Consider the following 22965-nt stretch of genomic DNA (forward strand, 5'->3'; position numbering starts at 1 on the left):
GAGGGAACAATTTATTTTCAAGCCATAATAATCTGTGCTTTCTTTAGTGTTAAGTCTTTAAGTTTCTTTTCTAAGTACGGATACTGTTTTGATCTTTATCTTGGAAATTTCTTTTTTTTTTTTTTTCTTTTTTTTTTTTTAAAGATTTTATTTATTTATTTGACAGACAAAGATCACAAGTAGGCAGAGCAGCAGACAGAGAGAGAGGAGGAAGCAGGCTCCCTGTTGAGCAGAGAGCCTGATGCGGGGCTCGATCCCAGGACCCTGGAATCATGACCTGAGCCGAAGGCAGAGGCTTTAACCCACTGAGCCACCCAGGCGCCCCTGGAAATTTCATTTTTTACAGTATTTCGTAAAGTTTCTATACTTTACAGTTGTCAATAATGGCCAAAGAAGTTCTATTTTCTTCTTTTAAAAGAAATCTTAATACACTGATACTCAGGATAGGGTAGTGGAAATTATATTTGCAGTTTAATCTTATTCCTATTTAAGACGTAAACCCAGAATCTTGCTCACTGTGTAATTATCATGTGATGGAATCCTAGGCTACACCGTCAAAGTACAGATAAAGTTTTAAAAAATAAAGTGTTAAAAAAGTTCTAAACTTTTTACACATCTTCAACAAAGTATTTTAGATTATTTTATAGAATAAAATGCTTTCTTGTAAATTGTATAATTTTTCCATTATGTATGGAATATGGAGATGGAAGCAACTATCTGTGTATTTCATAATTACACATTTTAAACAAGAGTTCACTTTTAAGAATTTTAAGCTATATATATACATACATATATACATATATAGATATTTTTGGTGCAAAAAAGCTTTTATTAAAGCAGAGGGACAAGACCTATGAGCAGAAAGAGCTAACCAAGTTTTACATATATTTTTAAGAGAACATTTTAAATAGCCTCTAATGCCTTAAATAGAGTCATCTGAGAATAGGTAAGTATTCTTCCCTTTTTTAAATCAGTAAGGTAGATGTGCCACCCTCTTAAAACCACTCTAATTTCCTTATGTAATGACATGATTACCTAAACTTAACTTTTCCCATATATAATAGGTTTTATAGGATCTTGAGCTCAGAAAATATATCTCCTGGCTCTCTGCAGTTCCTTTGACATACGCAAGATGTAATCCACAGCATCTTCCACTTAAATGACCCTTCGTTTGGGCAATCAAATTGAATGGTAATCATTTTAGACTTATTAGGGATACAGCATCTCTTATCCAAGCATACTCCACAGAAAGTGGGTTTATAACTCTGAGTGCTTGAGCATCCAGAAAAGACGAATTTTTCAGCTTTGAGCAGTTGGAAAGTAGGTTGGCACGTTTTTCCTTTGGGGATCTGAAAAGGTACATGACATTAAGAAGTCATTCTTTAATTTGGTTACAACAGTTTAGAAAAGTGATACTCTATGTAGAAACACAAAGAAAGAAATTATTTCCAGGGCATTAATATTTCCCATTTAGTGTCTCTTCTTTACCTTCAAAATTCCCTCACCAGAAGTCTGTCCTCCCTGTTCTTGTTCCATCATAGTATAGGACCCACTCCCCAGTCTTTTGGCTATCCACTCTACTTAGTTCCAGTTTCCAGAATGAAAATTTCTCTGTCTTATTTAATGTCAAGGGCCATGTCTTATTAAATGTTTATTTACCTAAGACTTAGCAAATTCCCTAACACAGGTCAGACAATTTTTTATGGATGAATAAATGAAGACATATCTAAATCCCTTTAAAATTAAGTTGTCAACTTCTTAACATGATAGGGAATAACTTGGAGATGAAAAGACTTTTAGTGTTCCTCAAACTTACTCTTGAGACGGTTATCTTGCCTTGTTCTAGAAGCAGGACCAGCACTAGTTATACCAAACAAATCTAGAGTAAATATTTTGTCACAGTCCTTTGGCAAGTCTACTATTTAAGCACAGAGTATTTTGGACATGATGGTTTCCCCCTCCAACCTGGTGATACATAACCAAGATTAGAACTTCTCTGATGTCCATAATGTTTTTATAATTATGATGTAGCAACCAAAATCTTTTATCCATTGCCTTGACTCCACTGCATAAAATTAATATATTTTTTAAAAGACTCTGAAAAGGATCTATTTTTAAAAAACAATACATGTTGGGTCTACCAGAAGAAATCAGGCTGATCAAGACCCACACTGTTAAGCTGTTAAAATAACGAGAATCAGTAGGGTAACATTACCTCTCCTCTAGTTAAGATTTTACCCCATGAAGTGCAGATAGATTAATCTTTGTTTTCCTCTGAGTAGTTTAAGAGTTACAATGAGGTGACCTTATTTTAATAAGAATTACACAACATCTATCTCTAAAATGCAAGAGTACTTTTCGGTCTCTTAATACTGAATTATAACAAAGTTAAATCTAATGTTACCTTTACTCTCTTTGATATATTACTGTCACAAGGTTGAATATAACACAGTCTTCTCTCTTTCCTCATTTCACAGTTGCTATTTTCATTGGTGACCCGATCGGATATTCCCATCCCACATGTTCTGGAGCAAGGGGTCCACTTTGTTGCTTGCACAAGACATTTTCTCTTCCAAACAAGTGGGAGATTCCTATAAGCTAAAATAAAGAGGGGAAAGTACATATGTATACATATATGTACTCATGTCAACAGACCACTTTTAATCATTATTTTTCAGCTAATTGTTAATACATCAGAACCCTTTATGTAATGAAACTCAGCATAAAATAAGCTTATGGTCTAATTCATCATTCTCTTTTTCCCCGCTTTCCAAATGTCCTTTCAATCAAATGCGACAGTCCAATTTCTTAGGAAGAATAAAAATAGTTTATTTTTGAAAATCTAAGTAAGATGCATCCATTTGCTTCTGCTCAACTCATCTAAGTAGTAAACTACTGTGCTTTCTCTGGTTCTTGCCTCTTGCTGGACATTATTTTCAACAATGAAATAGACATTTAAGATTAAGACAGCCAAGATAATATTAATCAGAACAATGTCTTTTTTTTTTCTTTTTTTTCAATTATTTATTTGACTGACAGAGATCACAAGTAGGAAGAGAGGCAGACAGAGAGAGAGGAAGGGAAACAGGCTCCCCGCTGAGCAGAGAGCCCGATGTGGGGCTCAATCCCAGGACCCTAGGATCACGACCCGAGCAGAAGGCAGAAGCCTTAACCCACTGAGCCACCCAGGCACCCCCAGAACAATGTCTTAATGTTAAATTTCCTATTATGTTAAAATCTAAAATACAAACGTTATATTTGAGGATAAACTATTGAGCCAGTTATTTTTCCTCCACTTGTTTTAATCTAGTCTTTTAGAAAACTCTCTACATTACATTGAACTAATCAAAATCATATACTACTAAGGCATGGCAAATATGTTATCTATTTTATCCATTCAGCTTAACTGCTACATTCCCTATGGAATTAGGCCCATAGTATTCATTCCATTGGCTAGCCATTTCAAATCACTTCTAGAAAAAGACATGGCAAAGGAAAAGATGGACAGATCTATGGGTGGGTGGATAAGTTGGTGGATAGATGGAGCCCCCTCCACTGATTCTACTGACACTGGAGCAAAAGGGAGGGGAAGGGGATAAATAATAAGAATACAATGAGTACATAATAAGTCTTCTATTATGAACCCACTGGGAGCTTCATTTTCTTCTCATGAATGAATCAGGCCATTGCTTCATTTTAAACAAACTACATACTGGTTTATTTTCTCAAAGCATTTCCTTAAGGTTAATGTGCATCCTAAAATTGATGCTTGGAATAAGGTTTTGATTTGAACCTACAACTGAGCATAGCAAAATTCTGGCTACATTACTTTAAAATGCCAATTTAAAACTCTGAAAATTCACTCCCCACCTGCCCCCGGCAAACTGCCTTCCTGATAGGAAATGGTAGGCACTTTGAAGTTTCTGCTGTCTTTAAATGAAATGACCCTTTAGGGTGCATGGGTGGCTCAGTTGGTTAAGTGTCTGCCTTCGGCTCAGGTCATGATCCCAGGGTCCTGGGATCGAGTCCCACATCAGGCTCCCTGCTCAGAGGGGAGCTTGCTTCTCCCTCTCTGCCTGCCACTCCCCCTGCTTGTGCTCTCTGTCAAATAAATAAATAAAATCTTTGAAAAAAATAAAATGATCTTTTACTGCTTTCAGCGTTACTACAGTAAGATCTCGCGATTGCACAAGGAACTGAGGGAGAGGAAGCAGAAACATGAAGATACCTGGAAGGTAGACAGCAGCTTAAAGACCTCTATGCCGGAAGCAGATTAAAAGCCCCGGCAGGCATCTGCAATAAATAAAGGCAGGTTAGATTACCGTATTACCAATAACCCCCTAAAGTTAAGCCAAGAGCTGCAGTTCAGAAATTTAACATTCATTAAAAAGCAAGAAAACTAGAAGAGCTTTTAGAGAATTTATTTAGTACTCGGGGAGCAGTGAGGAAAGCATGGGGGCGTTCACTGCATGCTTCATATGGAGCAAACAAAAGCTGGATCCCAACCATGAGCTGTCTGCATTAGTAAGTATATAAATTACTACCACAAATACACCTTAGAGTGTGTGTCATTGTGCTCAATTTTAAAAACCAAACTTCTGTTCAGGCCCATAAATACAGTTTCAAAGTTAAGCAGAGGAGAGACTTCAGACTGAACGTACACTTCCCTTGAAAACTGTCTAGGCCTGTGATCTCAGCTCCCAAGAGCACAGTGGCAGATTTTGGTTTTTTGTAGCAAAGCACGAACCACCAAGTATGACGGTCTAACATCCCCTCCAACCAGGTTCCAAATGAATCCTCTGGAACTGCTCTACTTCCACAAAGAAGACCGACTGAACTTGATCCAAAGGGCTTTACTTGTGGAAACTGCTGGGCTAAGGTATTTTCTCACCAGCGAGGTTCATGCATGGGTCCCAGGAACTCACACTGAGTCCCTCAGATCCAATGCAGAAAATCAACTGTTCCTGTACATTTTGAAGAAAGAACAGTTTGGCTTATAATTTTAGAGGTTTTAGAGCATTAGTAGTGTCTTGCTATTAGCTGAAAAACTAGGTATGGTAAATGCAAATTCACTACAACCTGTTAAATTATTTTCAAACCAGTTGGGATAATGGAAGTTTCTGAGAAAGTTCCTTTCATAGAGTTGGTTCTTAAATATCTAAAATATCCTTTCTCTGATGATAGTGGCTTTTATTAAATATCCACAAAATAGAAGTGAACTTAAGGAGTTTTTAGTGTAGTTGAATATCCCCTCTGTATCTCCATGGCACCTATCATTTCCCAAGCTCTAAATTTCGATAAAGAGGCATTCTTGATTTCTGGGTGAAAACACGGAGATGTGAATAATAACTAGGCATGAATACTGACCTTTTTGAGTCCTTCCTCATCTGTGCTTCATTGGTTGGTGTTTTTGAAACTCCTGTCCCCAAAATGCCCTGGCACTTAAGTAAGATATTAACTTAGAGCTGACCAGAATTGAGCCTTTGTGAACATATGGACACTCACTGCAAATGGCCAGGTGCTCAAGAGGAGTGATACGGAGCCTCATTATAGGTTTCTGACTACTCACATGCCTAGGGAACCTACTTTAAAGCCCTGTACGTGTGTCAGTGACTGGAGAGCATCATTTCCAGAGCGAATGAAAAGATAATCTTATGTCAGCTGTTTTCTGTTTTTAGAAACAATAATTACAAATTCTAAACATATTCTTAAATATTTTTAATCAGTAGGCTTCCATTTCTGCTTTCATCATATAGCAAAGTTACCTTTGAAAATTTGGGGGATGAGTTAGTTCGCACTTCTTGCCCGTAATATAACAATACAAGCAAAAATTTTTCTCAGGGTGCACGTGAACAATAGTTGGTCAGCTCTTCTGAGAAGAGGTTGAGTGGGAATGAGCAGAGACATAGAAGAGTATTTCTGACCCAGCAGAGCTTTTAAAAGCTGGAATGTTTTACTGGAAAAATCTAAAACATTATGAAGTTTCCTTTTGAGATTCTTAGAATATACCTCTCTGAGGCAGACTGAGTAAAGCCGCAGGCAAACTAAATCTCACACTGACCGCTATAAGGTCTGATCATTAGATGCTTACTGAGTACTTATGGTACATCAAAGGAACATGAAAGAAAACCACGAGAAGCCAATACATGAAAAATAAATATGCCTCTAAGCACCTGGCATTGCTTTGAAGCTTGCTGAAAGCTGCTTTTGGAAGGGTCCCAGGCCACAGTTGGACTGATCAGACTTCTTTCTACCTTTAGTGCCAGAGCAGCGACTGTCATCCAGCTTTGGTATGAACAAAGGTGTGCATCCAATGGCTCCACTCACACAGAGGCAGCTAAACAGGGGTCTGGGCTGAAAGACTTGGCCATTCTGATAATGCACCCTGTTGAACTCGCATCCCACAGCTATAAGGTCTGAAAGAGAGAAAAGCAAAATCACCAAAGAAGCCATAACTGATAAACCAGACCTCCCATGAGAAACCTCAGAGGTAACAGCCATCTCCTTCATGAGGTCACGTTCTCAATTTCTTAGGCCCTATCTGGACCTCCTTTCCAAAACATCTGTAAAAGGTGAAAATTAGACATTTTCATTTTATTGTAGACTATCAGCCCCAATTGGTCACTTTCAGAATTATGACCAAGCACAGGCCCTGTTCTTTCACTGTGAGGATGGCAGTGAGTTAATGATTCTGAGAGATGGATTGGTGGAAGGTAAAAGAGGTTTTGCTAGATGTCCAACAATAGGCAGGGATATATTCGTAAGAAATGAGGCTACATGAATGGCTGAAAAGAATTTGTTTATGTACATACATAATTTAAGTACAAACATAATTTGTTTAAGTACAGTGCCGCACAGTAACTAATTCTTTTTTCATTAAGAGAATTGGAGGAAACTTTCACTGCTCTGAGAGGCATTCTTGACCTGGATCAACAGTTCTCAAAAGTATGACCCCTCTGACCTCTTGGCAATACTGAAGCCCTTTCATGAGAATCTGTGAGGCCAAAACTCTTTTCCAGAATACCAAGAGGTGCCTGGCTGTTTTCACTGTGTGGATATTTGCACTAAGGTACAAAAGCTGGAACCTTAGCATGAAGCTGATTACACAGGTTAGTCACTGTAGTTACCTTGTCAATGCACTTATCCATAAATGTACTTTTGGGGAAAAAAAAAAAAAGCTAGTTTTACTTAATAATGTCCTGACAGCACAGTAAAAATTACTAACTTTATTAAATTTTAACCATCAAATATATGTCTTTTAAATATCCTGTGTGACAAAATAGAAGGTATCCACAGAGCATTTCTGTAGATATTCTTCTTGAGAAGCAACTAATCTATTGTCTGAGGTTGGGGCTGAAACAACCACATTTTCATTAGGAATTTCACCTAAAGAAATGACTGACAGAGAAACCAGGATTACTCAGGTATTTGGCAGACATTTCCTTGAAAATCAACAGTGAGCCTGTCACTTCAAGGAAAACAACTTTCTGGCCGATGACAGAATTCAGGCTTTCAAGCAAAAATTAGAATTTTGGAAAACATGTATCCACCACTGAGATCTTTATATCTACCCAGTATGCAGACTTTTCTGATAAGATTAGTATTCATTAATGTGATATTTTAAAATATTGTATAATTAAGTATATCAATATTTGGAATATCTATATAACCACTGTTCCAAACTAGCATTTTCCAAATAAACGATGCATGATATTACAAAATTAGATATAAGTAAAACACCCATTCCAAGTAGATCTTGGATAGACCAATACATTTTATTGTCACAGAGTTCGACAAATTCACTGATATGGTTTCAGATTCCATGATGCAGCTAATTTCCAAGAAACTACCACTCCTCAAGTTTATCAAAGAGAATATTCAAAAGAATATCAAAGAAAATATTCACAATTATCTGAAAATTCTGTTAAAATACCCCTGCCTTTTCCTGACCTATCTGTGTCAGGCTGGATTCCCTGAATTAGTAAGTATTTTTAAATCCCTAATCCATTTAAATACCAATACAGAAAACTCACATTAACAAAAGCTCTTGGGGTCTTTATTAATTTCTAAGACTAAAGGGGTCCTCAGACCAAAGTTTAAAAATCATCGTTCTATATCATGGATCAGCAAATGTTCTATAAAGAGCCAAACAGTAAATATCTTAGCATTTATAGACCACTGGGGTTTTGTCACAGCTACTGGGCTCTATACCATTAAGCTGCCATAGCCCATGTAATTGGATGGTGTGGCTCTCCTCCAATAAAATGCTACTTCCAAAAATGATTTGGCCCCTGGGCCATAGTTTGTGACCCCAGTTAGAGGTCATCCCCATCCCCATCCTCATGGCTATGCTCTGTTAAAATACTTACCACATTGTATGTGACATCACATATGGAAAGATCTGACACAATAAACTTTGACTCTGTGAGGGCAGGACATATATATATATATTTTTTTCTTTCTTTCTTTCTTGTGTCCCCAGCTGCTGGTCCCAATGCCTAGCATGGTAGTGGCTGCTCACTACGTGTTTGTTAGGTTAATGAAATAACTTGCCCAGCACCGTTTGGGAGAAAGGGGTATCATGATGCCAGAGTCTGATAGGATATGTTTTCCCTGTTAAATTTCCATAAATAATAGCTAACATTTTTAGGAGTCTACCGCCGACCAGATATTCTGCTAGGTGTTTGGGGTTTTGTATCTATTTCATTTGCTCCTCCTGGAATTTCTGTTCGGTAGGAAATATATATGACGAAGCTGAGGCACAGAGAGTTAAGCAACTTGACCTCAAGATCACTCAGCATATGAAGCCCAGAACTGGAACCCAGCGCCTACTTTCTTAATCAATATAGTTTAGTCAGCACTAAACAGGGGTGTCAGGCTATCAAACCTGAACAGCTCTACACATTCAGTCCAGGCTCACACCCAGACTTCGGGAGTAATCTGCCTGCCCATACAATGGGCAATCTTTCCTATGGACTGACTCAAATGCCCAGCTGACACGGGTGTTTCTCTTCTCTTGGAAATCTTAATTTTTAATCCCAGGTAAATCAGGATCCTGAATTATCCTCGAGGTGTCAATTTAGAGGGTCTCAATCAGTCTCCAGAGCTAATACCCCTCAAGCTGAGGGTCAGGCTGTGATTTGGGGTACCCGTACCTTCCTTTTTACACATCTGCTTCATCTGAAAAGAACAGTGACTTGCTGGTTATCTGGAGGTGAATTCAGTACGTCTGCACACTAGATGCACATCCTTACACTTGAAGCGAGATTCCTTTTTAGTTCCAGAGAAGGCTAAATTGACAGCATTCGACCGCAGGGACAAAAGCAGCCACTGTGTGGCGCCTGAAGAAGTCTGCTCCTCCTTACATCATCTTAGCTCTTTTTCTCACCGAAAGCAATCACCTGAAAATAACTAGAGATCACTAGGTGCAACAAAAACAGCAGGGGGTTCTGACCACGTGTAAACATCGCCGGTGTCACGTGTTGTCCACGACGTCAAAACCGGCCCCACCCGTGGCCGAACTCCGCGGATTATCCCACAAGAGCCATTAACTGGGGGAGACCTGGCGCCCAGACAGACGCGAGCGTCGCCCGAGGTCCCAGCGGGAGACACTTACGCGCGCACACGCCGGTCTCGAAGCGAGGCCTGTCGGCTGAGTAGTCACAGTAGAGCCCTTTGTGGGGGTCACAGAGGTCGGCTTCATTGCAGATGTCCCCCGGTTGCTTGGCACAAATCTTACAGCACCCGCAGCCGTCCCTCAGCAGGCTCACTCCCGGAGGGCAGCTGGGCTGCGCACGGGGGCATTTACAGGGCCAGTGACAGAACTGTCTGCGCGGCTGCACTTCCGGTTCTCCTAGTTCTCCTCCGGGACTGGCTTCCGGCGCCGCGGCCAATGGCGCGCGCCCCTGCGCCTGGCCGCAGAACTGCAGGGGGTAACACAGGAGCCGTTAGGTTCCTCACACTGCGTTCAGAGAGTTCTGGGAATAGAAGCCTTCCTCTAAACCCGTAGGATAGGGGGTGGTGAGCTGTGAGAATATCTATCTGATCCGACCCTCGTTCCTTGAACCTTTTTCTCCGCTGAGCTCCCAGCGCATCACTTCCTCCTCCCTCCTCACCGATGGCTCCTTCTCCGGGTGCTTTGCTGGGTTCTTCGCACCTTCTTCATCCCTAATTGGAGCCCTCTGTGGTGGAGGCCTCTCGAGGCTCTCCCCTCGCTCTATCTCCCGCCACACCTCCCTTCCAGAATCAGCCACAACCTGCCAGACCTCCCCGTGGAGATGGGATGGACTTAGCAAGCTCAACGGGACCAAAGCAAACTCCCGAGTTTCCCTGCCGATCTTCTGCACACCCTCGCTTGAGCACACGCCAATTTCATTTTTTCAGAATACCTTGGGGTCGGGTCCCTCTTGACTTCCCCTCTCACATCCCAGGTCCCATCCCTTCAGTAAATCCTGTTGGTGACATCTTCAATCACTGGTGACATCTAATCATTTCTGAATACCCCCACTGCTATCCTAGTGATCCAAGCCACAGTTATTTCTCACTTTAGATAATTATAATCGTCTCCTAAATGTTCTCCTCGCTTCCCCCTTTGTCCTCAATATCCTCCACTTGGTAGAATGGTTCAAATAAAATAAACTAGAGCGCCTATAGCTAACAGTACCCTGTTATATACTTAAATTTTGCTAAGAGAATAGATCTTATGTTAAATGTTCTTAGCACACACAAACAACAATAAAGGGGACAGGAGGAAACTTTGGGGGGGGGATAGATATGGTTATGGCTTTGAGAGTGATGATAGTTTTATGAGTATGTACTTATCCCAGAGCTTATCAAATGGTATACAATAAATATGTATATCCTTTTACAACCATACTTTAATTCATGTCACTCCTTGCTCAGAAGAGGTGGCTTCCTCATGGCTTCCCATTTCAACGTAAAAGCCAAACTACCAGGCGCAGTCAGTTAAGCGTCGGCCTTCAGCTCGGGTTATGATCCCAGGGTCCTAGGATCGAGTCCTGCATTGTGTTCCCTCTCCCTCTGCCCCACTCCCTGCTCATGCTTGTGCTCTTTCTCTGTCTCTCTCAAATACATAAAATCTTAAAAAAAAAAAAAAAAGCCAAACTACCCTCTAAGGCCCTGCAACATTGGGTCCCCATCTCCTACCTTCCTTTGCCCGCTGTCACTCACCACTGGCTTGCTCCATTCCACTCCACACCCACGTCATTCTTTGAACACTCCAAGCCTGCTCCTCCCCCAGGTAGCTTCATCTCTCACTCTTCCACTTGCTTGGATCTGTGCTTACATTTATCAGTAACCACCCTTTATAAAACACCACCCTGCACGGCCTTTTCGCCATAGACCTTCTTACCACCTATCTTATTCCTGCATGTTCTGTACATTTATTTTCTGAAGCATGCATCAAGAATGTGAGCTTTTTGAGGGGTAAACACTTTGCTGCTATCTGTGTTATTGTCTGTAATAAAATATATTGAATGAAAGAACATGGGACCTCCTGTATACCAGGTGCCTTATATGATTACATCACTGACCCCTCGTAAGAACAGTGGGGAGCAGTTATTATCCACCTAGGATGGGCATAGTAATTCTCCCTTCAAAGATATCTGTGTTCCATTCCCTGGAATCTATTAACATGTTACCTTACATAGCAAAGGGGATTTCGCAGAAGTAGTTAAGAATCTTCAGATGAGATTATCCTAGATTAACCAGGTAGGCCCAATGTAACCACAAGCATCCTTAAAAGGGAAACAGGCAGGGGGCGCCTGGGCGGCTCAGTCATTTGAGCATCTGACTTTTTTTTTTAAATTCAAGAAATTAACATATAGTGTATTATTAGTTTCAGAGGTAGAGTTCACTAATTCATCAGTTATATATAACACCCAGTTCATTACATCATGTGCCCTCCTTAATGCCCATCACCCCGTTACCCCCTCCTCTCTCACAATCCTCAGTTTGTTTCTGTGATTTAGAGTCTCTTATGGTTTTTCTCCCTCTCTGATTTCGTCATGTTTTATTTTTTCCCTCCCTTCCCCCATCCTCCTTTGTTTTGTTTCTTAAATCCCACATGTGAGTGAAGTCACTTAATTGTCATTCTCTGATTGACTTATCTCACTTAGCATAATACCCTCTAGTTCCATCCAGGTCATTGCAAATGGCAAGATTTCTTTTTTTTTTTTTTTTTTTTTTTTGATGGCTGAGTAATATTCCATTGTATATATGGACCACATCTTCTTTATCCACTCATCTATCGAGGGACATCTGTGCTCTTTCCACAGTTTGGCTATTGTGGACATTGCTGCTATAAACATTGGGGTGCACATGCCCCTTCAGATCACTATATTTGTGTCTTTGGGATAAATACCTAGTAGTGCAATTGCTAGGTCATAGGGTAGCTCTCTTTTTAACTTCTTGAGGAACCTCCATACTGTTTTCTTTTTTTTTTTTATTTTTTTAAAAATATGGAACGCTTCACGAATTTGCGTGTCATCCTTGCGCAGGGGCCATGCTAATCTTCTCTGTATCGTTCCGATTTTAGTATATGTGCTGCCGAAGCGAGCAATCCATACTGTTTTCCAAAGCAGCTGCACCAGCTTGCATTCCCACCAACAGTGTAAGAGGTTTCCCCTTTCTCCACATCCTTGCCAATATCTGTCATTTCCTGACTTATTAATTTTAGCCATTCTGACCGGCATGATGTGGTATCTCACTGTGGTTTTGATTTGTATTTCCCTGATATTGATATTGAGTGATATTGAGCATTTTTTCAAGCATCCAACTCTTGATTTCTGCTCAGGTCATGATCCTCCCTCCACTCCATCCTACTCTTGTGTGCTCTCTCTCTCTCTCTCTCATTCTCTCAAAAAAAAAAAAAAAAGAGAGAGGCAGGAATGCCAGAGAAGATAGGATGATAGAAGCAGAGACAGGAGTGACATCACAGCTGAAAAGTAGTCATAAGCCAGGAGTGAAGGCACCTTTAAAAGCTGCAAAAGGCAAAGAACAGATTCTCCCCTAGACCCTCCAGAAGGAACACAGACCTGCCCAATACTTGATTTAGCCCCCTAAGACCCATTTTCAGACTACAGATGTCCATAACTATAAGATAATAAATATGTGTTGTTTTCCGCCCCTGAGTTTGTGGTGGTTGGTTATAGTAGCCATTCTATAAATGAGACACTGAAACTCAGATTATGTAACCTGTCCTAGATCATACACATCAAGTGGTAGGAAAAGGATTTAAACAAGGCAGGCAGATTTCAGAGCCTGAGCTCTCAACCCTTACCTTCCTTCCTTCCCTAGTCCAGGTCCTGCCACAAACCAGCTTTGATCCTGAACAAGCCACCTAATCTCTGCATCTGTCTCCCCTCTCCAGCCTAGACCTCTCTCCCTAAGCTTGCAACTCGTGAATTTCCACTGGGTATATCCACTTCGATGCCAGTGAGCATCTCATTTTCTCCTTCCCCCCAACAGAACGCTCCTCAACTAGTAGTCCCCATTTTAGTGAATGGTGATGCCAGCCACTGGGTTCCCCAAGCCAGGAAGCTGAAAACCAACCTCACCTGCTCCTCTCCTTCATCCCTGACACCTGTAAGTCACCGACTTACAGCAAAGTCCAAACTCCTAAGCATAGCATTGAGGGCCCTCCTCATCTCTTGCCTGCCTCAGGTTCTAGCAAGTTCAAGGGTCTGCAGTTACCTGCATATCCGATGCTGTTCCTTTCGCCTTGAACATACTTCTCCTACTCCCACTCCTTCACCTGGTTCTGTTTAGGCATCATCTTTTCCAGAAAACTTTTTACAACCTCTCCTGCCTCCCTTTTACATGCCCTCGTACTGAAATTATCTGTGTAAGAGCTTGTCTTCTCTACGGGCTGACAGTTACCCAGCCAGAACTTGGGGCTCTTTTGTGGGTATACTATTGGCACCTAGCACAGTGCCTGGCAAGTAAGTTATATAATTAACTTTCAATTTTTATTTGATAGACTGGAGGCCGTTGCACTGATCCAGAGGTCTAAACCTCCTTCCAACTCAAAAATCCTACCTCTAAAAACATCAGTTTGCAATCCCACCATCCGCCCTCAGCCCTTTGCATTATCACTGGTAAAAACCCCGCAGAGAAACACTTTCAGCTACAATTCAAGTGGAAGATACAATGTGAGGTTGGAGTTTGAGGAAACAGTGCTGAGAGTCTGGAGAAGGAAGAGGGGGACGGAAATACAAGAGTGGAGAAGGGAGTAGAAATAGTGTCTACTTCTCAGTTTTTCCAGATTCAGCCATGGTTAGCAGGGCCTCCCTGCAAAGTTGAGTGGCCACTCAGCTAGGCTTGTGTTCATGGAGTCTCTAGGCTGCCCCTTGTCCCCTTCTCTGAGGCATTTGACTCTTAATCTCTTCTGCTCCCCTGGCTTTCATGATACCAGAGCATCCCAATTCTGCCCTTATTCTCAACATACGCTCTCAATCTCTTTTGCAGATTCCTCTTTCCCCAAATATTTCTTACATTTAGACTAATTGGTGTTTTGTGACCTCAATGTATTGCTTCTCTCACTCTGCCCACTGTCTCTTAGCAATCTTGTCCACCTCCCTTGCCTTCAATTTCCATCTCATGCAAGCTTCAAAACTAAATTTCCATCCAGGATTTTTCCACTGAGCTCTAGGGCCATATGGCTGGCTACCAACCGACGTTGTCACTAGAATGTCCCATGGGAAAAACTCATTTCCCCCAAACTCATCATCTCTCACAAACCTCTGCCTTTTAGACAGCTTCTCCAAAGTTTGGCGTTAGGAAGCCAGGAGTCATCCTGGTCATTTTCCTCTTCCTCACTTACCATAGACATTCAGTGACTGATGCTTGGTGTCCTCATATCCTGAGAACTAGTCACTCTTTCGCCATTGAGACTGCTACTGAGGATGACAGCAGTACACTCTTAATTGGTTTTGCTTCCTCAAGAATGACTTCCCTACTGGGTACACTATGTGGTCCGAAATTATAAGCATGCTGTCTAAAGCCTGTGCTGGTTTATGCCTTCCTCCCCAGCCTTCACTCTCAATTCACTCTCCTTTGCATCTTGCTACTTGCTAGACCCACCAGGTCCGTTTCCTCCCCCCATGCTTTTCCTCATATTGCTTCCTCTTAAGGAGAAGGCTACTCTCAAAACTGCCCACCTGGGGACACATGTTTTTCTTTCCAGTCTGGAAGTATTTCTATAGAATCTCTGAGGCCACAAGGTAACATTGCAGAAAACCAAAGGTAAAGAGAAAGTTTTGAAAACAGAACGAGAAAAGACGCCGAGATCATAACCTAAGCCGAAACCAAGAGTTGGAATCTTAACCAACTGCACCACCCAGGCGTCCCTCAAATTTGCCATGATCTTAAAGCTACTTAAAAAAAAAAAAAAGAAATAAGTCTTTTTTTTAAAAAGGAGGAGGAAGAGAACAAGACCCAGTGCTAAAAGGGGGATGGGGGTGGGGGGTTGTCAACCTGGAATTCTATCTCCAGTGAAACTATCTTTCAAAAGTGAAAGTGAAATTAAAGGCATTTCCAGTCAAACAAAAACTGAGAAAATTGTTGCTAGCATATACCTGCTTCACAAGAGAGGTGAAAGGAAGATCTGTCTCAAGGAAAACTGTAATAGATAGTAATTCAGAAATACAAAAATGAAGAGTCCCAGAAATGGCTAATAGTGGGAAAATTAAAAGTTACATGTTTTTTCAGACATTTTTGACTGTTTTCAAAATCAAAATCTCAAAACAACAAGAGTCGGTAAACTCCTTTGGTGGAATGGAAAAGAAATGAAACAGAATTCTTTTGGTACACCCAAAAGGGCTCTTTTGGCGTAACAGAAAGAAAGGGTTTTGACACCAAAGCTGAGCTTTGGTATAGTTCTCTCTATATATAGAGTGATCTTAGATGACTTTTTATCATATATTTGATCTTTGAGCCTCAATCCTCCTCTGTAAAATGGGATTAATAACATCCACCTTATACGGTTATTTTGAGGATTAAGATAACAACTAAAGTACCTAACACAGTGTTTGGCACGTGGCAGATGTTCAACAAATGGTAGGTATTCTTCCTTAAAACTTCATAATGGCAAAAGTAAGCAAAATAATACTATCTCATTTCTGCATTTTAACACCTTTTTATGTTTGGTTTTTTTTTAAATTTTGGACACATCTCTCTATAATGGAATATTTACTATTTAGGAATACCTTATAGGCTCTCCATTCACAACAATGATAGGATTTTTCTCAAGAAGGGTGGAGTGGGAGATAGGCTGCCCCACTGGGGAAATGCACGCTCCACCTAACACTGGAAATAAACTGTACCACCCGCATTCTTGCTAGGATTCTTTTATAATCTTAGATCTCTCCGTATAAAATATAACAAATTTCAACCTCTTATTTCCCAAAATACAATTTACTGCCCTAATCAACTATTAACTCAAAGACACGTCCCATGGTTTCCAAATCACCAGAAGGTTTCAAAAGCTCTATCCTCTATGCAAGCAATAACCTCTGCCGTGTACATAAATCCATAAATAAGTCACCCTGTTTTCATCTTCTTGGTAAAAAATACTAAGGCAATGAATTGCTCCTACTAAATTAACCTTCCTTTGGTCTGTGGCTTAAACTATTTCAAAGTCTTCATGGACTGGTTCCCTTTCATGAAAAGTGAGAAACACATGAGTTGGGAAAAGACGAAGTAACAAAATGTTTGAAAAATATAAACGTGTTTCCAGAGTGCTCCTCTCCAACAAGGACAGGCTTAATTGAAGAAAGTTGTCAGGATCATTTTTTCCAGTGGCTCTCTGCACGTTCTGCACACAGCCCTGGAAAGCTGAGCTCCAGCCTGGGGCCCAAATGAAGAGGCACCATTTTCCCCACTGCCCCCAGGCGGGGCTGCCTTCTCCCAGATCCGTGGTGTGTGTCCTACTCCACTTAAAATACACATTTATTGAAGTTTGGGAGCTGTTCAAATGTATCGAAAGTGGGATTTAGTGCCATTACCTGAGAGGGAGAAATGTTTTCCACTTCTTTCCTGAAGCTAATAACTAAAACCCAACTTTCCTTGGAGAGGAAAATGGCTCCCCGTTTGGCATGAAGTCTTTCCACAAGGAATTTATCCTGCACCACCTCCCCCCTCCCTCAATTCCTCCATCTTCTTCTCTTTTCATTTCTGACCTGAAGAAATAGGAACCGCTGCAGCCTCCCAAGGGGAAGCAGAAGGAGAGGGAGCTTACCTGCACCAGAGCAGCGCCCAGCAGCGTGGAAAGGAGGAGCCCCGGCATGTTCCCCAGGAGCCGACAGCACGGGGACATAGGAGGCAGCTCAGGCCCCGCACAAAGGGCCCCTGTGTCTCCTCAGCAGGACACACACACACACACACACACACACACACACACACACACGCCTCCACCTCCCAGGCCACTGACTTTGGGCTCACACTCTCAGCCTCTGCTTTGGCTCTCAGGGATCTGCTTTAATACCCTGTTTTCTTTCCTGCGACTCGCCTCATATTTACCTTCACAGGGGCGTGGACTGTGTCATGAGGGGGTGAGCACTCTCCTCCAGGACTAAGGAGGATAGGTCAGGTGGTAACTTTTCTTTGAGCAACTGTTCTGCCAGTTCCCAGAGATCAGAGTCTGCCCTTCGGTAAAAAATGGTGCCGCTGGCCCCATTAACCTTCTTCACCTGACTCAGCCTCCCCACTCACTCAAGGCTTGCCCTGCCCCAGGCCCTCCCAGCCCCACAGCACAGAATGCCGGCCTGCTCTCTGTCCCCAGCCCCAAAGTCTGGGGTTCTCCCTCCACAGCAATAATGGGGTTCCAAAGGCCTTCCCTGACTCCCTCCATCTCCAGATTCTCCCTCAGATGCCCCCACAGTGCCCTGCACTTAGCTCCCTCAAGTCACATCTCTCACATCAGCTGGCTTATGACTGGAAGAAATGGAGGCGGAATGGGGTGGATTCCTAGAGTATCTGGCCTGAGAGAAGTTCTTTCTGTGGCCACAGTCCCACCACAGCAGAAGTAAAGTTCACCCCAGTCTCTCTGAGCTAAGACAAAACAAGTGCTAGTGGCGGTCATTAACAAATTAAGATTGGGGGGAAGAAAACCATTTATTACAGGTCTGTACCCCTCCTCCTAAATCTCACCTCTCTGGCGTGTGTGGCCATAAGCCCATCTCCTCCGGGGTTCGCGTGTCTATGTGTGTGAACTTCCTTCTTCCCACTTTCTCAGCCTTGGTCTTTGCTTATGCATCTTGACATGCATCTGCACTGGGGCTTTGTCTCATTGTGGATCCTGTGTCTGGTCTACCTTCCTGCCCCCATCTTAGAGCCTATTTCTATTCTCTTTGCCCCTTTACGCATCCCATCTCTTCCTGTTACCTCACCTCTCCTGGGTTTCGTTGGAGCAGTCCCAGCTATATGAAGACACGGTAAGTAAAGCCTAGTACCAAGGGTCTGGGGAAAATCTAGGCTCTCTGCCAACATTGGGGAATCTGAGCTCCTCAGAGAGCCAGGGATTCCATAAGGTGCAAACAAACTCTATGCCGATTACTAAGTAGTCAATTAAACCATAATTATAATCACACCAAAACACCAAGGAATACCCAGTGCGGTTGTGAGGCCAATTTTTACCCCTTCCTAAGAAATAGGACAAAACCTCAGAACCACCCAGTAAAGGAAAACGTATTTGTCCTGGTCCACTCTGATCTATTTCTTTAACCTCTCCGGTGTAACACTGTTTGATCTTTGGGTTCCCAACCTCAGGGACTCATGTTGTGCACTGGCCATCAGGATAGATTGTTTCTCATCTCCTGGCTCGTCCATCCGAAGCAGAGGAACCCCAGCCAAGGACCAGAGTACTGGTCAACTCCATCCTTCCTGCGCCCCCTCGTTCTGAAAGTGATGCTGCCTACATCTGTGGAGGCTTTGAACTTAGGAGATTCAGGCTTCTCCCATTCACTCTGTGAAATGCTGGTGGCAGCCGCCATTTTTCTGGAAGTTCTTCGCTCTGTCTGTAATGTCTCTGCACTGGGGAGGGGAAGGTGTCATACTCAGCATCCTTGCCTCTTGGGAGGAAAGGAACATCTTGGTTGAGCACTAACTCGTGAGCCCCCTCCTCCACCGAAGTATACAGAATTGACTGGCTCTAGGTTACTCACTGTCACACGTGTTTACACGTCTCCAGCGCCGGGTGCACCCCTAGTTAACTATTTCATGCCCACTATGGATGGACTACATGAATACGATATTTTTAGAGGCTGGGGCTGCCATCTTTGACTTCTGACAATGAGAGGTATCACGGGGTACATCCTGTCCCAAGCACTTTCCTTTAGTATCTCATTTAACAAAATGCTCCCCTAGCTAGGAGCCCATTGCACCATTGCTCAGCTCGTGATGTGCATTCAAATACACATGGCATTGAATGTAGTTAATATATGCATCATGTTTTATGATTTACAAGGAAGTTTCACATTATTATCTTTATTAATTTCACAGCTCAGTGAGGTAGGCAAAAGCAGTATTAATATCCTCATTTAACACATTAAAAACTTGAACTTAAGTGATTGTACTTGGTCAATAAAACACACTTAATCCCTGCCCTCTAGAGCTTCATAGAATCTACTGGGAGAGAAGTCACTAACCAAACAACACAAAGTATCCATCACTAAAAACTGAATAAAGGCTAATAATGAAGAGCAAGAAAGTCTAAGACAGAATGACAGGGAGAAGCTAATGGAGCTCAGGGGCAGAAAGGACACCTCTGAGGAAATGGCACTTAACCAGTTGAGAGCAAAATCCAGCTGGAGAGTGGGGGGAAGACTGCTGCCCCCATGCTCTTTCCACTGGCAAAATGCACACCTTTGATGGTGACGAGCTCCATCTGCCAGGGGCACAGCCCACTGCCCTTCCCATAAGGTGGCTTTATTTCCTGCCATTGGGCACATCTTCACAGCTAGAATATTCCCTTTTCCCAGGAGGATCAGCCACCTAGACAGGCAAAGGTCCAAACCCACACCTTCTTTTCTCCTCTTTATTGGCTGTGGGAGGGAGACCTTGCTGGTGGAGAACACACTGAAAGTGTGCTTTGAGGGAGGGCCTGCACTTGCATCAGTGGAGCTAGAGATGTACTACCAACCACTAACCATGCATGCCCAGGGGGCTTTCCAGTGTGCCCAGTGCTGTGTAAATATTGACCGGGCGGATCCCCAAGGCCCCCCTGCAGACTGGGTGCTTCTTCACTTATGAGGAAACCACAAGACAGGGCCACAGAGGGAGCACAAAGCAGAACAGAGATTCCAGACATTTGCTCCCTCCGCTCGGCGACCTCTCTGCCTGGCCTATACGTTTTGATAATCTGGAGCAGGATGGTTTATTGAGATAGTACTTTGCATTGACTTCTCAACATTTTTCTTCTTCCTGCTCCTCCCTCTAACCTCAAGAAGTTAGTAAGGACTTTTATATTTCTCTCTGATCCATCTTCCAAGCAGAAAATAGAAGCCACTGGAACGCTTTATCTCTTCTTCTTTTTTTTTTTTTTTTAAGATTTTATTTAACAGAGTGAGAGAGCACAAGCCAGGGGAGTGGCAGAGGGAGGGGGAAAAGCAGACTCCCTAGCGTGACTGGAGGCACAGGGAGAGGGCGGGCACTCAATGCAAGGGCTGGATGCGGCTTGATCCTAGGACCCTGGGATCATGACCTTAGCTGAAGGCAGGTGCTTAACTGACTGAGTCACCCAGGCACACCTTTCTCTTGTCTTTTGGGGAGGCTTGATCTCACTGAAGAGAGGAGGCTGAGAGAGGAGAGAGGGGAGAGAACATGAGGCCGCTGAGAAGAAAAGGAAGCAAGTGAAGGCCATGGGCTGATTGAGGACTGGATCCTCGGACCATCCAATCACAGCCCAGAGGGACTTGGTGTTCCACGGTGCTTTCTGGAGACTGACCCTACCTATGTCAGGGCTCCACATGGGCAAGCTCCCTGCAGACTTCTGGGCACGTGCAAAGCCTCTATTACCCTCACAGGCAAGGAGCATCAGAGTGTGGGTGGAAAACTCAGAAAGTGAAGACCAAAAGCCCGGCCTCTTTTCTGAGCCCCAGCTCAGCCTTCTGGTGGTGGTGGTGGTGGTGGTGGTGGTGGTGTCCGGGCTAGTGTCAGAGGCAGGGAGGAACGCACTGGTGAGAGCTTAGAACAAATTTCTCTCCAGATGGGGATCGGAGAGGGGTTCAGAGCCAGGTTTAATTGTAATTTTAATTAAAGTTTAAACAGCTCATTAAATTCAATAAATTTTTAATTTGAATTTGAAGAAAATGAAAAAACCGCCAGTTCCTATACCCCACTGCTTGATTTGCAGAGTCACTCATACTTGCTACAAATACTCGAAGTCTCACAGAATTGCTTTTCTCCTTAGGGGTGTTCTCTTTCCTGAAGATTCACAGGCCCCAGAACTGAAACCAAAGCCAGGACCTCCGTAGGACCTCCCCTGGCTCTCTGCTCTCTCCCGGCAGGGCCAGCGGCTAGATCTCTAGTAACTCAGCGAGTTTTCCAGCCAGGTTGACCATGCAGGCATAACAGCGCCAAGGACACACATGTGACAGGTGTTCAGTAAAAACTTGTTGGTTATATAAAGGACTTCTTTTAAAAAAATCACACTCTACCATAGCTAAGCACGACTATCCTTTTGCATGCATTTATCCATTGCGTTTTTAATGTTCTTTTCTATTGCTAATTATTGCACTTCTCACCTTTTTCCTGTATGTCCTCACCTTAACCGCCACTCTTTTTGCAAAGCTCTTGCCTCAAGGTCCCACCTTGATTTTTGTGCTAGGGCCTGAAAGAGCAGGTGCATTCTCTCTGCTACCTCCGCTCACCCTCGTGAGCCCGGTCTGCCAACACCTGCATGCTCTCCGAGGGGCTAACCCCGTGCTAAGGCGCGGCCGATGGCTCCTCCCATCTGCTTTTCGTGAACCAGATCCAAGACCCAGCAGCCCCTGACAACTACAAAAGGCCCAGGCCCTGCCGTCTGCGTGGGCCTCGCAGCAGCGTCTTTTTGAAAGGCAGCAGGTGCCCTCGCCTCGCGTTCCCAGAGTATCAAAAAAGTCAGGCTGTGGCCTGTTAGTCTGGTTTGCGGGCGGTGGGGGAGTGGGGGTGGGCGTGGTGCTGTGTGGGAAAGAGAGCGGAGAGGCGCGCACTGAGAACGCCAGCCGCGGGAGAAGTAGGAAGGGAGGGAGGGCGGGGACGCGGGTTACTTTCTGCAGTTCCGAATGTGAGTGGAGCTCATCTTTCAGACAAGGAGCAGCATGCATAATGTGGTGTGTCATTCCTCAGCTGAAAAATGCCTCTGTGTGTGCGCTGTAATCCAATTAGAAGGGCAGGCCCCTTGGCAGGTTGATCGGCGGGTTGGACTTGGAGCAGGAAGACCCCAGTTCTCATCCAAGCTCTGCTGCTTAGGAGCTCCCTGACCTCCGACAGTGTTCCCCCAGCCCTACCTTCGGCCTTCTTAGCCCCTCCCATCCGCCCTCCACGTTGCTGCCAGATTTACCTCCTTAAACACAAACGTGACCACGTTACACTTCTACTCAAAACCTTTCTTTGGGAGTGCCTGGCTGGCTCAGTCCGTGGGGCATGGGACTCTTGATCTCAGGGTTTAGGCCCTGCAATGGGCGTGGAGGTTACTTAAGAATAAAATATTTAGAAGCAACAACAACCCCTTTCTTTCACTCCCCATGCATACATGGGTAACACGGTAGGGGCCCTCTGTGACCGGCAAGCTCCCAAAGGGGCTCTCCCCTCCTCACCCCTGTGCTGCAGCAGCATAGAACTGCTGCGCTGTGGGTCCCCCCGCCACCCCCCCAGCCTCCTGCCTTCGCTTGTCCTGCCAGATCCATATGGATTTCCCCTCCTAGGCTATGTCAGGTGACACTGGAGACTGATGAGACTCAGCGGCAT

At 43.4% G+C, this 22965-nt stretch overlaps 1 protein-coding gene across 1 annotated transcript; it reads right to left on the reverse strand.

The window, feature by feature from the left end:
* Positions 1-628: 628 nt before the first annotated feature.
* On the reverse strand, positions 629-17305 carry LOC111158317 (WNT1 inducible signaling pathway protein 3). The gene is made up of 5 exons (XM_022520287.1): positions 17258-17305; positions 9617-9923; positions 6174-6416; positions 2405-2598; positions 629-1349 (listed from the first exon to the last, which is right to left on the reverse strand). Exons 1-5 carry the CDS (start codon positions 17303-17305, stop codon positions 1068-1070), a joined length of 1074 nt encoding a protein of 357 aa, XP_022375995.1. The 3' UTR covers positions 629-1067.
* Between the last annotated feature and the right edge of the window lie 5660 nt (positions 17306-22965).

Source organism: Enhydra lutris, unplaced genomic scaffold (assembly GCF_002288905.1).
Source record: "Enhydra lutris kenyoni isolate GAN:26980312 unplaced genomic scaffold, ASM228890v2 scaffoldscaffold58, whole genome shotgun sequence".
Taxonomy (NCBI): Eukaryota; Metazoa; Chordata; class Mammalia; order Carnivora; family Mustelidae; genus Enhydra; species Enhydra lutris.